Genomic DNA, 20,433 nt, shown 5'->3' with positions numbered 1-20,433 from the left:
TAAAAAAACAAACAAACCGCCCACAAGAAAAACTAAGACATGATTTTTTATGTATTTTATTATGCACATTTAACCTTTCAAATTTTCTCTCCAGATATAAACTAACTGCCAAGCAATTTAATTGTTTCTAATGTCTAAACATATTGTAAAAATCTTTAAGGATCATTAGTGAGAATGAGTTCTTGCAAGGAATACCTATCTGTTAGTGTACTACATAAAAAACAATCAGGTGTAGGGAAATTATAGAAAGGTATACAGGCATAGCTGTAAACTTATAATATTCACCAGCTCAAAATAATACAGGAAAGAAAAAAGCAATTACTAACTGCAAACCACACTCAACCCTTATGGCATAAAGCCACAGTGAAGGAAAGAAAGCTTTAGAGTGACTCCTTCAGGGGAATAACCCTCAACAATTTTTACTAGGCTCGGGGGACGGCAAACTATAGGCCTGCAAGCTACATCCAGCCCACCACCAGTTTTGGTAAATAAAGTTTTACAGGAACACAGCCACACTGTCACATGGTATCTATGGCTGAGTTTGAATAGTTACCACACAGAAGACAAAGCTGAAAACATTTACTACCTGGTCCTTTACAAAAAAGCTTGCCATCCCAGGTACAAAAAGCATCTGTGAATTAGTAATAATGTTAGTAATCAGCTACCTGAGCAGATGGCACATCTCTAATAATAGGTAGAAATGAGCCTTTTGTTTCATAAACACCTTGATGTGTATGTACGTGTAGTTTTAGTTCATGAGATGTAAGACTGCCCAGAAAAAAGCTGACCCAACCACAAAACATCTCCAAGCACTATGTCCGACACACTGCACTGATATTTTATCTCCCTTATAGAGAAAACCCAATTTGAATTAAAAAATTATCTAATGAATGAACTTCAGAGATTTATGATATGGTGTGGATCTTTGGAAACAATAGAGTGTCAGTGCTCAAGTATCAAGGCTCCCAAAACCACCTGAGAGAAATGTCAAGTTCAATACTCCTGAAGGTGAAAATCTTTATTAAACATGACAATGCTCAAGGTCTGCATTAGTTAAAAGGGAAAGTTAACTGGGGTTCACCTCTCATTGCTTCCATTAGTAGTTAAAATAACAAATGCTTAACCATTTAATTTGTACTGATGCTAATTTTTAAACAAGCATTTGAATTTTCAAAGAAATTCATGTTGCTTCTTGTTAAATGAGATCTCTAAATAACCCAAACAATAAGCCAACAAGAAGAAGAAACATAAGACTAGAAAACTGGGTAACAATAAAAATCAGCGTATTAAAATTCCATAGCTAAAAGGTTTAGATACAAAGGATGTCATCCTGTAATATCACTGGTATACGGTACTGGCACACAAAAGGAGTAATCTCTGCAGCACAGACTTCCTCAGTCGGACTCAAAGCAGTGTTATATATTAAAGTGTACACATAAGAGGCGTGATATGATCTGGACAATCATCAGATCTGTAAAGCAAGGGTGCTTCATTGTAATTTTGTAAATAAACATTTCACTGATTTTTTTTTTTTTTAAATTATCAACCCTGTTGACAGTTTTCCAGTACATCTTCTAGAAGACCCATTCCTCTGCTCAACTCACTGCCTAGTATTCAGCAGTCACTGAGGTTAATTATATTTCCTCAAGAAACAGGAAGAAGGTGTCATTTCATCCAAGAAGGAAATAAAACCAAGGCTGTTTAGGTCTCAGCCTTTCTGCCTTTCTCCCTGAAATACAAAAGGGCAGTATGTCTCCTTTCAGATAGAGCAGAATGCTCAGAATTCCAACTGCACTGCAGCCAGCTTAAGAAAACAAGTTGAAAACTTAGATTGTGTTCTCCAGATTACTGTGATAGAACGTAAGTGTGTGTTCTCCAGATTTCCTCCCTTGGACTGGAAAGTGCACAGCGACGCAGCCTGCTGTACTGTCACCTCTCTCCCTCCTGGACAGATCACCACCCATGTCCTTGACTTACTCATTCAACCAAAATGAACAGGACCAGAAGTAGGAGCTATGAATCTGGTCATAGAAACAGGGAAACAAATGGCACACAGTACACCACAAAAGGCAGGACAATGAAAGATCAGGCCAGGCAGAAAGCAGAAAATTTTAATAAACTATCTGAGGGAGACCAGGCTGCCAATAGCTAGTGACAGGTGAGGCCAGAAGAGCATTCCCAGTAGGAGCTGGGCGTGGCATGGGCGGCAATGCTCAGAAACAGCAGCCCCCTCTCCAGAGATCCTTTCACACTAGCAGGCAGCCTGAGGCTCACGTCTCCCGAGTGGGCTCTCCCACACTCTCCACAGCAGCTGTGCACTCACCGTGGCTGGATCCTATGCACAGAAGCCACTTCCAAGGCTCTGAACTCAACCACACAGTTTTCAAAGACCTCGCTCTCTTTCTTCATTAGTCTCCATTCCTTTCCTTTTCAATCCTCTCCTCTCCACTCTAGATAAAAGAATTTTTAAACCTGATCAGTTTTCCAGGAAAGCAGAAACGTGATTTTACACCACCTCACGTCATGGTTCCACTACAGGGACTAACAGGGCTTTGTCGAGCTGACCAGGCTCTCCATGAGGCTGAATCAAAAAATCTTTCAACAGTACTGTCTCCACCAAAAGAATATATCATACCACCAATTTTGAAACACTGAGGCAGAGTCTTAGCTCCCTTCAGACCACAGAAGGACAGAAGGCTTCAAACTTCACCCAGATGATTCCAACTGTGCGAGTCCAATGGACAAGTCCAACTATGCTTCCACGTGACAATGCCTCCTGCATAACTTCTCCCAGCCTGGTGGATAATAACAAAGCACTATCCGCACAGGCTCTTCCTTCTCTTCACTCTCTACCTCTGTATTGTTCTGAGACCAGTTACACTACCGCACTAAAACAACAGAGTGCTACTTTCTTTTCTCTGCCACTGAAGCTCACAAGATGGGGTTGCTTTTTTTTACCAACTGCCTGAAATTATACCAACGACCTAACAGATTAAATCCCTGCACCCATTAAAAGCTACACTAAAAGGGACGTCAACTTCTTATATAATTTTCTTCACATGGGAAGAAGATAAAACTCAGCATATACTAATCAATGTGTCAGGTTGACATAATATGCCAAATGCATTTGATGTTTGCTAAGAGTATCACAAAAATAATCTGTTAACCACCAGCCCACAGCTACGAGAGAAAACAAAACAAAATCAAGGTTAAAAAAAATGTGTATATGTGCCCAACACTGTTTAATAACTCCAAAAGATACAAAGCCACATAGGGATAGTGAATCACAAATGTATTCAAGAGCATTATAAAATGGAAGGGAATTATCCAAAGGGCTCCACCGGCCAACCGAGTAATTTTGATACAAAATGCCTCGCAAACATCCCTAAACTACCAACAAATCACCAGCTGAGGCAAATCCCAGATATTGAAACATTGTAAGAATGGCTCTTTTTAATAATTTAGCCCATTAAGGAGTATTGGTTCTTGTTTTCAGCAGAAGAAAGAGTGCTATCTTCAGCTTTATAGCTCAGTGACAACAAGGAATTTAATCACAATGCCTTTCCTGCCATGCAATCCTTAACCTAGGTTTTTTTGTCATTCCTCAGTCCATTTTTAGAAAACCCCTGGTCTTATGGATGAGTCTTCGTATTTAATCCACAGTAACCATAGCAGCATTTCAAGTTCTAAAGATTAAATATGTCTGTCAATTATCATTCGCCAGCTGCTTTTCCTTTAAATAATTTTCACAATGCGTCAGATATCTTTCCGCATTTTCATCTTGTTTGTTAACAAATCTGCTCAATTTCTTAAGAGCAGATTGATAGTCATAATGTAAGTGTGCCAATCTATGGACGTCTGTGGATGTTCCTAATACATCCAAGAAGACACTACTAACAAAAGGAAAAACCAGGAGGAAGCAGTAAGTATCAACCGCTACTTCCCCATCCCAACATGGAAGGTCAGAAAGATCCTAAACTTTCAGGAAAAATGCACTACGTATTAAATTGAGCAGTAATACTAATTCATGAGTATTCCTGCATCTTTATATACCAGAAAAATACTCAAAACAATTTTAGAATGAAAACAAGTACAAACTATCAAACTCAATGGTTAAGGGACAACTTCTCAGAGTCAGGAACTGTTCTGGGGGCCGCAAACAAAGAGGTGGCCAAAGAAGACTATAGACATAAAGGAGCCATCTCATGATGTCAGGGACACTGCTGGTTGTGTCTCTTGAAGAGGAGTAAGAGATGGGGAGTTGGGGAACGAAGAAGACCAATTTTATTTTCATTTTAACTTGTATCTTAAATTTTTTAACATATTCATCTTCTGGATTATCTATTTTATAATTTCATTAACAGAGTTTAGAGCTACAAGATTTTGACTCTAAAAATGTTTATATATAATCAAATAACTAAGTAATACTACCATAATTATCACAAGCTAGTAAGTAAATAAGATAAACACAATATGCTACATGTGTGCCAGGTAAGGGCAAAGTCACATCATGGCAAAATACACTTAATATAGGTTTCTCAGTGACAACAAAACTGAAAATAGAAAATTTGAGTCATCAAAAGGAACCCAGTAGTCTTAACATGCCATATATGATCCCCCAGTCCTTAATAATCTGGACTATAAGCAATAAGTCACAAATTTATGTCAAAAGTGACTATTTCATTTCAGCAAAACATCATCATCCATTCCATTAAGTTAATGTTAGTAGTTAAAATTTTATTGGTTTTGTAGTTTGGTCTGAATAAATTTATAAATTGTCTCTTAAAGCTGTATTAGGATGTACACAAAGAAATTATACCTAATTTGTGTGTTGGAGAAGGTGGGAAATTAAGTAATATGGGAGAAACACAAAAATCATTTTTTTAGGTATGTAAGATACTCAGGTTTGAGAAACATAATGGTCCTGGAATTGCACCAGAAGTTCTACATCCTGCAAAGGACATGACCAGATCTGTGTTTATAATATTCACTGGGGTGGAAGCCAGACTTCCATTCGCTAAAGCTGGCTGCCCAACAGAATCTCCCGTGGAGCTCTTAGAAAAACTATGGATTCCTGGGCCTTACTCCAGAACCACTGAATTAATATTCTGGCTTTACAAGTGAGGAAACTGAGGTGCAGAGAGTTTAAGTAATTTGATCATTAGCAAATGTTGCCAGCATGAATCAAGCCAATACCATAATTTCAACAGTAAAAATGTGTATTTTTTGAAACCACATCCATGATCTATTTCTTCTAAGCAGCTTTTCTCTCCCCTGGAGCCTAAAAATGGAACAAAACACCATCACAGACTTTTCCTCTTTCTACAAAAAAAAATCTGAAAATGTATAAAGTCCTTGTGTTGCTACAACAAACAAACAAAAAAACCTGAGGGCTCAAAAAATTCTTTTCCACCCCCACCTATCTCTCTCAATTGTTATTTCTTTCTCTTTCCTTCTTTTTTTCCCTTCCTTCCTCCCTCCCTCTCACTTTACTCAAAATCTCAAATCTGAATTGATAGGTGAAAGCTGGTCTCTTTTTCAAATAAAGCAATTTAGTTTGAGTACAAAAATAAAAAGTTTTTTAAAAGGGTGAGATTCTGCAACTGCTCCAGAGATTCAGGCAAAAATAATCAATAGGTGCTAACAGGTATGTAAAAACTTGAAGACAGGATAATTATATGGTCTCAAAGTTTCTCCCTACAAATTATTCCTTATTAATCACAAAGGGAATGTTAGTAACTTATCCAGGTGATCAAAGTTAACATCACTAATAATGTGACAAACTGATCTCATGTGTCCTCTAATATAAGGCAATTAGGACAAAATATCACTAATATAATAATCTTGCCTAAAATGCATAACCTAAATCTAATAACTAGGAAACAGCAAACTACAAAAATCTGGATTGTACACTTCAAAAACATGCCAGTGTCATGAAAGACAAAGAAAGGCAAAGGAAGTCCTGGCCGGAGTGCTCAGTGTAGAGCGTGGGCTGGGCATCTGGAGGACCGAGGGTTGGGTTCCCGGTCATGTACCTAGGTTGCAGGTTCTATCCCCAGTCCTGTGAGAGGCAACCAATCGGTGTGTCTCTCTCACATCAATGTTTCTCTCTCTCTCTCCTCCTCCCACCCTCTCTAAAAATCAACAGAAAAAATATCCTCCTATGAGGATTAACACACACAAAAAAAGGAAAGCGAATTGTTTCAGATTAAAGGAGACTAAAGAAGAGACACGGCAACTAGTTTTAAGTCTGATGTTGAACTGGTTATTAGGCCAGTAAAACAAATTGCTATAGAAGGCAAAATGTGTTTATAGATTACATTATAGTATTGTATCACTGTTAAATTTCCTGATTTTGATAACTATACGGTGGCTATATAAATGAAATATCCTTGTTCTACGAAATACACACTTAAGTTTTTAGGGAGTAAAGAGTGAAGATATCTGCCTACATATTACTCTTGACTCAGAACAATGGAATATTGAGCTCAAAAACAGACCAACATAAACAGAGTGAACTGATCTTTGACAAAGGAGAAAAGGCATACAATGGAGAAAGGAGTTTCTCAACAAATGATGCTGAACAAGTGGACATCAACATGAAAAAAGGAAAGACTCTAGACTTTATGCCCCTCACTAAAATTAACTCAAAATGAACCACAGACCTAAATGTAAAACACAAAACTACAGAATTCCTAGAAGATAACATAGAAGAAAACCTAGATGACCATGGGTATGGTGATGTCTTTTTTGATTCAATACTAAAGACATACGATCCATGACTAAAAAATTAAAAAGCTCAATAACTAAATCCCCTACAAGTAGCCCTGATCGCCCTGTGAGGAAGAGGACAGGTGCACCCAATAGGGCTCAGCCTGCCCAGAGCCCCAGCCATGACAGTACAAACGAAACGCATCCCTTTTAAATGGCTGTGCCATTTCTGCTCCGGAGAGTTTGTTGTGCTATTATACCACCTTACAACGGGATCAGCTGGAGGTAGGGGGATCACCTCTGCCCAGTCTACTTACGATCTGGGCAATGTTTTCTTTGCTATCTCACCTCCCTCACTACCCCAAACTACCAGTAAACAAAAGTGCTTTTTGCTAGAAAACATCCAAGCTAACAGATTCTCAGTAACAAGTAAAAATGTTGCCTTCCCAGGACAAATACTTAAAAAATTAACAATAAGTTAAAAATTTACAAAATTAAATCTTATGAGTTGATGCATTCATTAGTGTAGAAACACAGATCACATATACCTGAAAGTTAAATTATGATGCAATCAATGCCATCCTATAAAAACTAAATTAACAAAAATAGTCTATTAGGGAAGACATCTGGTGTATCATGGCAAGAAACGTTAATGATATTGTCTGCAACCCTGTAATCAATTTTTTTCCCCAGCAGCTCTCTCATTACACTGTATTAGATCTGTGTGCCTGCAGAATTTATAAGAGCTCCACACATGGGGGGTGGGAGGGAGCTTTGCCAACTGGATCCAATTCAGATCCAGCTCAAATTACTTTGGCAGCATGAAGCGTTGTTAAAGAACAATCAATAGAGTTAGCTTTATGCAGCAGCATCTTGACTAAAAGATTTATCACCTTATTACAGAATCTTCTCAAACCTATATATGATGGTATCTGAGTGTACCACCAATCATAAACTTATTTAAATCCTCAGTGAACACAATACTTTTACTGCTAAAAAAATTAAGTACTGGTCATCACTAATGCTAATAGAAAAAGTTTACTATTATGGGAAAAATTTTCAATCTATTCAGCAAATCCTGGTTAGTGAGTACTGTGGTCAATGAAACAATCAAACAATGACACCACACTAATTAGAGAATAAAGAAACAACCAGCCTGAAAGATAACCACCATTTCTTTCACATATACGGAAACAAGATGGTAAGTGGTAAAAGCTGAAGCTTTTGAAGGAGGTAGTCAAGTCCGGACTCTGCTAATTGTCCCTTAAAATGCCAATCTCTCTCTTCAGGGATTAAAATTACACTTTTATCCACTACACTGGGTTTTATCTTACATTGTAAATGGCTATTACACCAAGAATTCCAAGGCTTCCATAATGTGAACCTTTTTTCTGGTCTAATTCTTGATAAACTGCACTGTGGCAACTACCTAAACATGAAATTGTTGTTGTGACATTTATTCCTGATTTTGTTACAGTTATTAATATCCCATCTCTACTGTCTTGGTGCTCTCCAGTTTATGCATGGATGATCGCCCTAGCCACCTAACTGGAACTTGCACAGTCTTTCCCCACTCCATGCTGCATTCTGCTTCCCAGTGAATCTTCTTAAGCAGAGATTTGCAAATCAGCTTGTAGGGACTAAAAAGTCTGCAACAGTCCTCTTCTGCCTATCACATAAACCCTTACGTTTTCTAACCTTTAAGATCCTTTATGATCTGGCCCCATTTTATAGTCCCACCTCTGCCCCCAAGACTCACTAACCTGTGCTCTTCTTCAATGACGTCCTGTGGTCTTCTTCTCACAACTCCCAGCTTCACCAGGCTCATTGCCTCTGTTGCTTATAGGGACAAACTGACATGTAGTGGCTCCTCCACTCTCCCTGGCCACATGTTACTGATGTATCAAAAACATACCCAGATTCTCAAAACCTACCTACCGCCACAAAACTTTCCCAGTACTATCGCCCATTTGGAGCACTCTCTTCTCTTAGTCTCAAGATATGAATGTTCTACACTGCAACTGAACAATTCATTACATATTGCCAATATTTTGTATTGTGCATGTGCATCTGTGATGGCTGTTTTCTTGTGTTATTTTCTGAGTATAAGTTTGAACCCCACAGTCATATTACATGCAAGAGAAAGACAGGTCTTAAATTTCTTTAGTGATTAACAGCAGTTGATCAGAACGGTAACACCCATCTTTCAGAAAACTTGACCATTAAAACCTCACAAAGGAAGGAAAAGACAGGTGTGTACACAGCTTTCAGAAATGTAATATAAGACAAAAATAGCCTTCCTGGATCACTACCACCAGGTCCTGTGTTCTAACGGATAACTAACTAGGGACATTTCATCCTGCAGCATTTCACACACATCCCATGTTACCAGCCAGGTAACAGAGGAATTACCAGAGTAGAGCTGAGAGCACTGTATCTACACTCCAGCCCACGCCTTTCAAAGTGTTTTAGTCTATATCTGCCATTGCAGAAAAGCCTAGCTACTTCTGGGCACTACTCTACAAAAGGTCACCTGAGAGGACAGCACCCAAAACAGTTTAGATTTGTGGGCCATGAGTCCCAATGGTCCTGGGGAAATGCACATTCCACACTTGGTCTCAAACTTACCCCCTTTTTCCCCCATTTCAGTTGCCAACATCCATACTCGCTGCTGATTGCCAGCTCCTGCTCCTTGCAGCAGCCCAGCATGCTCTCTGCTGGTGCCAAAATACCCTATACCACCAAACCCCGCTAACTTCTGGAACTGTCCTAGAGGGGTAAGGCAAGTCCCGTATTTTGCTTCCTCTGTGCATGTACTTGTTACTCCTTTAAAAACACATACAATACAGCACATTTTTAAAGGGGCTCTGGGGAGGGAGGTAATATTCCTATTTTATACCCTATGGGATATAAAATATTGACAGCTTTTAAAAACGGGATTCTCCTTACCCCTACAGGCCCTCTCCCGGCTTCAGAAAGATGCTGTGGTGGCTGTGACGCCACCGGCAGAGAGCATGCTGGGGGGTCACACAAAGCAGGAGTTGGAGATCTGCAACAGGCCTGGGAGTTGTGGACCTAAAAAAGAAAAAAGTTTTAAGTTAACATGCCCAATGCCCCCTCATACCCTGGTTACTAGGGGCACTCAGCACACAAGCAAGTATCTGCACAAATCCTTTAGCAGATGGCCTCTGAAATCTCAGAGAATTTGTTCTACCACTAAAGTTAACCTTTCTGCATGAATCAAAACAATTTCCTTTATTCAGCATGAACAAACATATGACACTTCCAGCTTTACACTTTAACCTGGATCCCTGTCACAAAGCAGTATGGTGTGTGCCCCTCAAAATAACCAAGTTAAGACGACACAGTGCCAAAGCACAGTGACAGTGGCATGCTTTGCTTACAATAAAATCAAAATGTCAGGGGTGTCAGATAAACACAACCATAAAATGAACCACAAGTGAACAAAGTGAGCTTTCAGAAGCGTTTCTAATGAGAAGAGGCTTGAGTCGTAAGGCACATACTTAATAAGGAAATATTCAAGGCATTAGGTGTGTCAAAGAAAGATCCTACCATTTTCTCAAAGTCCTAGTTTAATTTTTTAAAGATAAAGGCAAAAGACAAAGGCTTAATCCCAGAGGATAAAAAGACACCATTCAAATGAGTTCTCATTTTCTCCAGTGCCCATAAGGTAAGTATAATGCACAGTCAGAGCATAAAGCTCAAGAAAGACATTTCTTCTAGAGGCAGAACCAGTTTGGCACGTATCACTTTTTCTTAAAAAGAAACTCAGGAAAAATTTAAAACCAGCAAAAGATTAGAGAGTAACTTCTGAAAGCCAGCACAGTTTTTTAAGTATCAAAAAAGATACCTCAGATAATAGTTTGAGTATGATCCCTTCCAAACAGTCTAGAGAGTACATAACATGTCCAAAAAAAACTAACCAATTCAATTTCATAAGGTTTTAAATGAACTAAAAACCCCATGAAATTCAAATGCTTATATAAGATCTCTGTTCTTAAAGTTGTTTAAAAATTACAGATAAGCAAACTTTTAAATATTAAATGATTTTTAGGGAGTCCCGTCACATAACTCCTTTGAGAAGCAAAGAATCACTCTTTAACAACTTCCTACAATTCAAAATTTAATATGCTCTATGTCTCTTTTAAAACAAACAAAGACAAATCCCAAGAAAATAAGCTAATACTGGGAATGTCTTTGTCATGGTGGGGTTTTTTTTATTTTTCTATAGATCACCCTCTACAGCACATCCTGGGCTCCATGCTTTGTGTGGTCAGTCGCTGACTCCCACTGCCTCAGTTACAATACCTGATGAAATCAAGTGTTAGTAGCCATAACCTTCTCCACCACACACCTCCCGCCTCCCCACACCAACACTGCAAATTCCAAATCAAAGATTCAACTGTGCACGACAATGTACAGTATACTCAATATTTTTTCCATAGCATCAAACAGAAATGAATTTCTGGTTAATCTCTTGCACTAGGAATTCAATTAATCAGACCACTGAAATCCTTATACATTCAAATCAAGAATGTTAAACAAAGACACCTAGTAAAGCATTTCTAAACACCTTGGCATTATTTTAAATATGCAAGAATTCAGGTATTATTAAAACATTAAAAAAGGCACCATTTCAAAGCATATCATTGTTCTTACTTATGAATCAGAAAACACTGACACAGTATCTCAGTTTCCCTAGTTTTATTTCAGTTCTTCTAATGAGCTTTCTTAGACTATTTTGAGCTGGTTCTTAACACAAACATACACATTCACAAATTTCCAGTTGTAAGGAATTTAGTTTAAATGACAAGATTTTACAAATATTCTTGCACAGCATCTATCAAATTGTCTCAAACTTTTAAGTTCCCTTTTAAAAAATTAGAATACCTAGAGTTTTCTGCATTGAAAAACTTCACATATATAGAACAGGTTTAATAAATAACATTTTAGATAGATATTTTATGAAAATAAATATAATTAAGTAAAACTTTTTCAGTGATTTCTTAAAATCCTAAAATCCAAATAAATTAGGACAAAATGAATTAGCAACTTCAGAGTAACCATGAGCCATTAAAACTTTAAATCCCATGTGGTCTGTAATAACTGCCAGTCATGGATGAAAACACTGCTGAGAAGCTGAACGGGGACAATGAAGTGCTCTAAGGTTATTTATTCCCAAAGCCTCACTCTGATTTCCACGTACGTGAATATCAACCCCTGCATTTATAAGCTGACATTCTTATCATGCAAAATGGCTGTGGTGATTCATAATAACTTTCAACATGACTGCTCCAGAACTAGGGGAAAGGGTTTTGCAGGGATATCCAACATCACCTCATCTGACTATGTCCATCAAACTCCAGGCTAAGGGATTTCATCCTACACTTGCCTCTCATAGGATTAAATATAAATAATGTCATATTTACATGTGAAGAGAACACTTAGTACTGGACCATATACGGCAGGTCCTCAAATACCATCATTTTGTTCATCGTCGGTTCATTATAACATTGATGAGATGCCTTGGGAACCTAACTCTTGTTTATATCAATTAGCCTATATGGTAAAACTGGTTTTGTTATATGTCATTTCCCTTAAATTCACAGAGCCTATCAACAATGTTAAGTGAGGACTCACTGTATTTATTGTTGGTGGCCTACTCCAAACATAGCATCGAAATAAGCCCAACACCCCATTGTAGTTTATGGGGTTCACAATGCTCATGGATAACGACTCGGCAACCATGGTCTTTATTTTAAACAAAGGAGAAAAAAAGCGGTGGCCCCCCAGGAGAACACTGCAGCATCCAATGAGCGATGCATACCTTTTTTTAGACTGAGAGGTCACCGTAGAAGAAGAGGACTGCCACACTGATGCCCTCACTCCTGACAGGTGAGAACTAAGCTAGCAGAAAGGAACCACTCCTTTCCAAGAATTATCTCAGCTCTACATCCCATTATCTCTTTAAGTAACACTTAAGTCCTCACTCTATAAACTGAAAACGCTTGATAACAAACTTCACAGTTTCCACTTCCTTACCCAACACTACACTCAAGTAACAAAAGCTGTCATTGGGTGGTACTGACCTCTTTGTAGCGAATGGCCCAGAAGGTAAAGAGAAAAAGAAACTATAAAAAGAAATACCAATTCTGCAGGCCTAAGATGAGGGACAGTGAAAAACAAAAGGAGACAAACAACAGCAAGCCCACAGAAACGAATCATCATACCAAAAGGCATTTTTCACATCAGCTGCCTTCTCTGGGATGTTTACATATATACTGAGTCCTCATTTATCTTTGATAAAAGTATAGAAAACTCAAAACATTGTAATAATGCCTAAAAAAATGTTATGACTGTGGCTACACTAATGTAAACTTCCTGAAGGAAATAAGAAACTGAGTAAGAATAAATAAGAAACTAAGTTTTAAAGTAGTTTAAGAATAGAGTTTTATTATTTAAATATATAAAATACTACACATTGCAAGCTTAACAAAAGGTAAAGAGGCAGATCTCTTTGGCGTATTTAATAAACAGGTTAATCCGTAAATAATGCAAGCATTGTATCAAACTATTACATACTAAGGTTTTTAGAAAACTTTACCCAGTGAAATGTTACTTCATTCAATATTAATTAATATTTATTTTGGATCTTATGTGGGCCAGGCAAAGTGCTAAGTGCTCAGCGTACATCAATGAATAAAACTGGTGTGGCGTTTGCCCTCACAAAGCTTAAACCTAAAGCACCAAGTACAAATCAACATCATCATCATTGTCATTCCATGGCCCAGGCACTGTGCTACCCACTTTGTAGACTTAATCTAAAAACAATCTACCTACAAGGTAGGTGCTTTATATCCCAACTTCATAGGTAAATAAAGCAAGGTTAGGAGGGTTAAGTGTCTTGCCCAAGGTCATGAAAAAGGGCAACAGATGGAACAAACTGATGTCAAAGTCAAGCTGACATCCCATGCACTCTACCATCACTCATCTCAGTCCCAGAGAAGCATCTTAATTAAAAGTGTATAATTAGTATATGATAATTAACTCATTGTGTGTATACATGTATGTGTGCACAAAGAGTGCATGTAAATAAGACTCTCACACCTCCCAGCATTATCTATGTAAAGGTCTCTAACCAAAAATGAGAAGATATAATTGCTTAACCTCAATAAGTTTTCATTTTAAAGAAGGAATGGCAACTTCTTACTTTTAATCCACTTCTGAGAAACACAACTTGGTGTAGTGGAGGCAATTTCAACGGTAAATGGAACCTAAACTGAAGCTAATTTTTCTGTAGTTCCTCTTTCTTGTGATCAGCTCTTGGGGTATAACCCTATCAAACCAGGAATCAGAAAGAAATTCCAAATGCTCCTGCCCCAGCTACTCACATTTGGCAATGAAACAAAGAGGGATACAGTATTGACTCTTGAATAATTTGCCCCCCATATTCACAGCAGTAATGGAGATGTGCCTTCTCTAAGATAACTAGTGGCAAACTAAGGATTTACCTATTCTGCATTCACAATCAGTCCTTAGGAAGCATGCTGTTAGGGACATAAATGATACAATAGTACACCATCCATCTACAGCCGTGACAACAACTGAGCCCTAAACACTCAACTGAAAATAACCATAATATCCCTAATGAAATATTCCCAACTCTGAGGAATGTCTAGACCAGGTGTAATGTTAATAACTTTCCTAGTTTTAATTAATCAAATAAGAGCCAAAATAAATCAGTGTTACTTGCTCAAAATAATATTTGTAATAATTACATATCCTACCTGAAAATTCATGTCATATAACAACTGAAAAATAGATAACTATATAACTCTAAGAAACCAAAATCATACTTTTTCTATTGTATGAATGACAGAAATTCATTAAAAATCCACACAGAATTCCCATGTAGAATATTGAAGGAACAGCTTAAATTACTTACCTTTGAATGAAAAATTACGTATGAACTACTACTGCTATAACCAGACCAAAAACTCCTTGGTATTATACTGAATGGAAATTACTAATCTCAATGATCTTCTTGTTGAACATTCTCAGAATCCACGATTATTTGTAGACAGCAGGTTAAATCTATTATGCTAAGGCCTGGATTTCTATAAAAATGGAAAATTTTGTTGTTGTTTTTAGTAAAAGTAAGAAAGAAATTATTCTTTGGGGACAAAAACTGAGTTATATTCCTCCACATCAATCCTATTCAACGTTCTCCAAAGAGTACTGATATCCAAAAATGCTACAGCACAATTAGTAAGGGAAGGAACTGTATCTCACATTTCTTCAGTCCCCATTACAGTACTGCACTCAGCAAAGAACATAAAGTAAGTTTTTGATAAATGCCTGTTAAAAGCCCTGATTACAAACCAAAACATTCTTAATTGCACTCTGGGATATAATGCTCTTTGGTGATACTGAGTCATTCAAGAACAAAATTCTCAAAGAAACGAGGTCACAGTGCCCAGAAAAGCTATGGGAGCACAGCAGAAGAAAGGGTTGAGGGTGTTATGCTAAGCTCTTGCAGTTACAATTACTGGAGATCAGCTCAAACTGGCCAAGAGGCGGCCTTCCCTAAGGGATACTCTAAGACTCCAACAGGAAGCCGCATTGGGAGAGCTCAGGAGGTGTGCTCTCTCTGTCCCTTTGGCCCTGCAGTTGTTCCAATCCTCTGCTTTCCCTGGCGTCCACTCCAATCACATCAGCTTGCCTATGACCTGTTTAAGCCTGCCCCAACCCTCTCTGCATTCATCCCATTAGCTCTGCCCTCCCTGCTAGCTACTCAGTCTCTCAGTTCATCTTTTCAAGCCAGGCCACAAGGATCACAGATTGCCATTCCATATTACTGTTCTTTCAAAGAGCTAAAGATTTTGCCAACTACTTTAATATTTAGTTCAGAAGTCTAAGGTGCAAAGCTGCCTTATTTAATTGATGATCCCTCTTTCTCCCTGCTCCTGAGCATACAGTATCCATAATTCAACCGTACCTCTCCTGCTCTTGAGCCCCTGCTTTTGACCTGTTCCACAGATACTTTTGTCATTGTAGTCAAACAAACCCAGGTCTCCCAGTGTGTAAATAAGTCCATCTAATGAACACTTCCTAAGAGAATGAAAGCTTCCTAATAGAACACATAATTCCCTTCCTTTGAAAATGTCACTTCCAAAAACCTCAGTTCTGTTAGGAACTCAATTCTTTTGCACCATTATAGCTTTTACCTACACTTGTGAAACTGCAGGCTCAAATATATCTACCAATGTAGGACAGAGAGGTCTTATGTGTTTTATGGTTAAATGTTAATAAAATGGAAGCCGTGGATCCCATCCCCACATAACCTATCACCCAAATAGGGATACCTTTGAGAGTAAAAAGAGACACCTTTAAAAGTGAATAGTTTATCAGGACAACAGATGTAAACCTGGTCAATAGACATAGCTACGTTTCATATCATGGACTCAGATTTTAAAGAGAGACAACCAGACCCCCACATAAAACCCAAAGACCCTTCTTATCTCGCACTGAACTAGTTCATGAACTGTTACCCAGGATCCCCAGTTCAATACACTGGCATCATGCTAGTGACTAGTGGTAGTTGTCTCCTTATGTCCACTCTTCAGCCTCTGATGTGTTTAACACTGTATTCTTAGCTAACATGTACCATAAAGGGCATTTACCTAGTTCTCTTTACAGTCCCCACATATACTCTACACTCACAAACTCACTATGTGAAAGGATTAATTCTAATCAATGGTGTAAACAAAGAAATACATCTCTCAGTCACAAACCCAAACCAAATACAGCTAAAAAGATAAAATCGTAATTAATAACATTTCAAAGCTATTGGATTTTTGTTAATCAATGCTCCACTTGCCATGCATGGTATTTCTTGTGGGCAAAACCAACTCCAATTTCTTTTCAAAACCTTGCAGAGAAAACAAAGCATGTTTCCTTCTGCTCCCCTCCCCCCTACAGCCTGAGTAAGCTGAAGGGACCCCCAATTAGTCTCCTCTATGGGTAGCTCCTCCTAAACAGTACTGAGAACCAGGAAAGAAGAAAGCGGACACCGAGGCAGTAACTACATTCCTTCAGCAGTAAATGTTTCAACATCACTGTTATTTTTACACAACTATGATATGTGCTGAATACAGAACTCAAACGAAGACATCAGACATAGCAGTGTGTGATTCAGAAAAAGGTATCTAAACATACTGCACCCTACCCTACTTCCCACACTGTTTTTGCAGACAGCTTCAATGTGCTATACCTGACTAATACTGACAACAGAAGCTTCAGCTTTTATTGCTGTTAATACCCTGAGCAATTACTGTAACTCAGCAGGAACCTCTGCCCCGAACTATCACATTGCAATCAGCATTTCGTAAGCAACACTGCTCAAACATGAAGGAACCAGCTAATGTGCACAAACTGTACAAAAGGAGCTCAGGTTCTAATAGGTAAAAGAAAAATCTTTGCAATTTTATTTCACAGCTATCTATATCTTTTCCATGGTGCATTGGTATTACACTTGGTAAAAATCATACACAAAGACACTGACCAGGAAAAAAGCAGTAGCAGCAGCCACTAGCAAAAGAAAATTCTTCAGGAAACAAGGCCACTGCTCAGATTTTCAGATATCAGTGTAGCTTCTGTAAAATGTCTTTGGAAGGCAAGATATAATAAACAGCATAGACGTCTAAAAAATGATAAAACTTTATGTTGACATAAAATCTGAATAAAAAGCATTTGATTTTTACAAGATTAAACTTCAAGGCCACCTTGCAAAACAAGCAGGGAAGTCAAAAGAAGCTTACCAAGAATAAGGCATGGAAGTAAATGGCGCATCGGACTTTCTTTTAGAACAGTAAGCATGTATTACTTATGCAACAATTTTTTAAGAAAGAAAAATAAATGACATGCAATTTTTTAACTAACTAGATCACAATATACTAATTGGGTATCTGGGGTCATTAAAAAATAATAAAAAGAAACAAAGAAGATGCAGAGTTAAAGATCTCTTCTGACTACTACATTACTTTTCTTTAGACTGATATATCACATACAATGCGTGTCAGAACAATATTGTCAAAGGTTTCAAAGGGCTTTGGAAATAAGGGCAGTAACAGACACTGATAAATATATCTACACATTAGGATTAGGATTTCTGTACTCCTAAGTCTAGACAGTGGTTCACAACCTTCAAGTATAAGGATCCATTTTTAATATCTAAATGTTTCAAAAGATCCCCAAATAACAGTACTTCAATAGTATTTCACTTATCAATTGTTTGAGGAAAATACCTAATAAACAGTGATTCTTAACTGCATGTTATCATTAAGTGAGTAAAATTTTAAAACCACAGCAGCATATTAATACATTTGAAAAGCAGTTGCACAGACATGTGAGGTACATTTATTTAGTTAAGACTGAGAATGTTTACTTGCAGACCTTTGCGAACTCTCTAGATATCCAGGGATCCAAAACCCCTAGCATGGAGACCACTAGTCTGAAACCAAGAGATCATAATGGACATCAATACTTATGGACTTGGGACAAGTTTTTAAAGAGAAAGTATTATAGCTATACCATCTCTGAGTCAGAATTCCTTCCCCCAACCTCCACTACTGGGAGATCCCCAAAAAAGGTTCAAGATACACTCCATACTCACTAAAATATCTTAAGTAAATTAATCATAATCACCACCACCAAAGCTAGTCTCTGACACATTTACATTCTTTTTTTTCCAATCACCAAATGCCAAATTTACTTTTCTTCAGGCTCTTCGCAATGGCTGAGAACAAATTACTTCAGAAGCTCAAGGGAATCTCTGAAATTGTTGTCAAAACAGCTACGAAAGGAAGACTTCACACACATTATTTACAGTATGAGCTTTATAACTCCAAGTGTTACGAAACTGAAAAGATAAAACTGGTGACTGCCTTATGTGACTGTTACAGCCACCAGGAAGTTAGCACTCAGAGAAGGTAAACTGGTTATGTCAAGTCAATACGATGGGCAAGCAATCAAGAGACAGCCAATGGAACTGGGAAAAGAGAAGGTTCAGAGCAGAATCAAGAACACATTAAAGAAATGCTTACCAGTTTGAAGTCTTGAATGCTACAGATGAAATACGGTGTGTTTGGCCTCCGACTCTCGATATACACGCAGTCTTTAAAAGAAAAAGAAATTTTAAAACAATGGTATTTACCTTTAAGGGAACAAAGACAGGGCCCACAAAGCCCCTGCATAAATAAATAAATGACAAAGCACATACATTTTGGAGAAATTTTTTTCTCAAAGATGATATTAAATTACAAGTAATTTTAAGCTGAAGGGAAACAGCCCTTGGGTTATTTTTTACCACTTTTTTGTTAAAAAACTTGATAAAGCCTCAGTGATTATTTTCAGGGTCCCTGAAGAAGGGGGGGAGGAAATCCCGTGGGATTATCCACATTCAGATGAAGGTACTTGCTCAAAATTCCGCAATAGGATAAAATCCTGAACATTTTACTCAAACAGATGCCGCCCTCACCACCCCCTCCCCTTCACAAAGAGAAACAACTTTGCCAAGTGCTACTTTATTTTCAATTACTTTGAAAAAAAGTGAAATGTAAAGAAGACTAGCTTGAACATGCCAATACACTCTTTTCACCTAAACCAAGAAAGAGAAAGGAAATTAATCTCTTGTGGGTAACTTACTATAAATTTTAACCTAAACACATTTTATTTTTCTAACTGTAAAGAGAAACAAAGCAGCCAATCAGAGATGGAATGAAGTAAACCCAATTACAGTTTCCCCTGGGAAGAAGAGCACTTTCTTGAATTACATTTGACACAGCAGTGGTTGAGTGATTATGTCTGATGCTGTAAACTGCTGGAGTCTAAAGGTTGCTTTTTAAAATGGCAGGTTAAGATACAGGTTTTTTCAAAAAAGCAATGATTTTAAGGGAAGCAGTGGTTACAAAGAAATATAAAAACTCTCCACATTACAACCCAACATCATTATAAAGTTTAGGATAAGAAGGTCATATATTATTTGCTGAGAAGTAAAGGCATCTGCAGTCAATCAAATTCTCTAGAGAGTGACAGTAATGTTCTTTGTGCCCTGGCCAGTGGCCAGTTTGCCTCGGTGGTTAGAGCATCGGCCTGGGGACTGAAGGGTCCCGGGTTCGATTCTGAAAGGCCAAGGGCATATGCCTCTGTTGCTGGCTCAATCCCCAGCCTGGTCAGGGCACGTGTGAGAGGCAACCAATCAATGTGTATCTCTCACATCAATGTTTCCCTTTCTCTCTCTCTCCCTCCCTCCCTCCCTCCTTTCCACTCTCTCTGACAAGCAATAGAAAAAATATCCTGGGGTGAGAATTAAAAAGTAAAAACTAAAATAACTAAATTAAATAAAATGTCCTTTGTTTTATCTTTTTCATTACCCTTCACAATGAAGATGTCTTAGAATAACTCAGATGCTCAAGAACTCAGGCAGATTCCTCTACTGCCTCATTTCATACATGTTAAGAGCCAAGAAACAGCAAAAGAGCAGAGATTTGGAGCCATCCATCCAATGGACAGTCCAGTCCCATCACAAGTGCTATTAAGAGGTAGATGATGAAAAAAGTCCTCATTAAAAGACACTTCCTTCCAAAAAACTTTCTGATAGACATCAGGGTTTTGGTAGCCCAAAGTCATTCCAGAAAATGA

At 38.0% G+C, this 20,433-nt stretch overlaps 1 protein-coding gene across 6 annotated transcripts in view; it reads right to left on the bottom strand.

The window, feature by feature from the left end:
* Positions 1-20,433, bottom strand: part of RERE (arginine-glutamic acid dipeptide repeats) — a 345,910-nt gene that overhangs the window by 170,018 nt on the left and 155,459 nt on the right. For 5 of the 6 annotated variants that reach the window (XM_087820126.1, XM_087820127.1, XM_087820129.1 and 2 more), the window contains exons 3-4: positions 18,837-18,907; positions 9,661-9,786 (exon numbers count right to left, since the gene is read on the bottom strand). In XM_087820126.1, the coding sequence (XP_087676252.1) occupies positions 9,661-9,786; positions 18,837-18,907 (197 nt within the window). The remainder of the gene's footprint in view (positions 1-9,660; positions 9,787-18,836; positions 18,908-20,433) is intronic. The other variant, XM_087820131.1, reaches the window with a different exon arrangement.

This window comes from Miniopterus natalensis, chromosome 9, assembly GCF_054644295.1.
Source record: "Miniopterus natalensis isolate mMinNat1 chromosome 9, mMinNat1.hap1, whole genome shotgun sequence".
Taxonomy (NCBI): domain Eukaryota; kingdom Metazoa; phylum Chordata; class Mammalia; order Chiroptera; family Miniopteridae; genus Miniopterus; species Miniopterus natalensis.
Note: the sequence above shows the minus strand (reverse complement) of the source record. Positions and strands in the feature narration are given on the sequence as shown.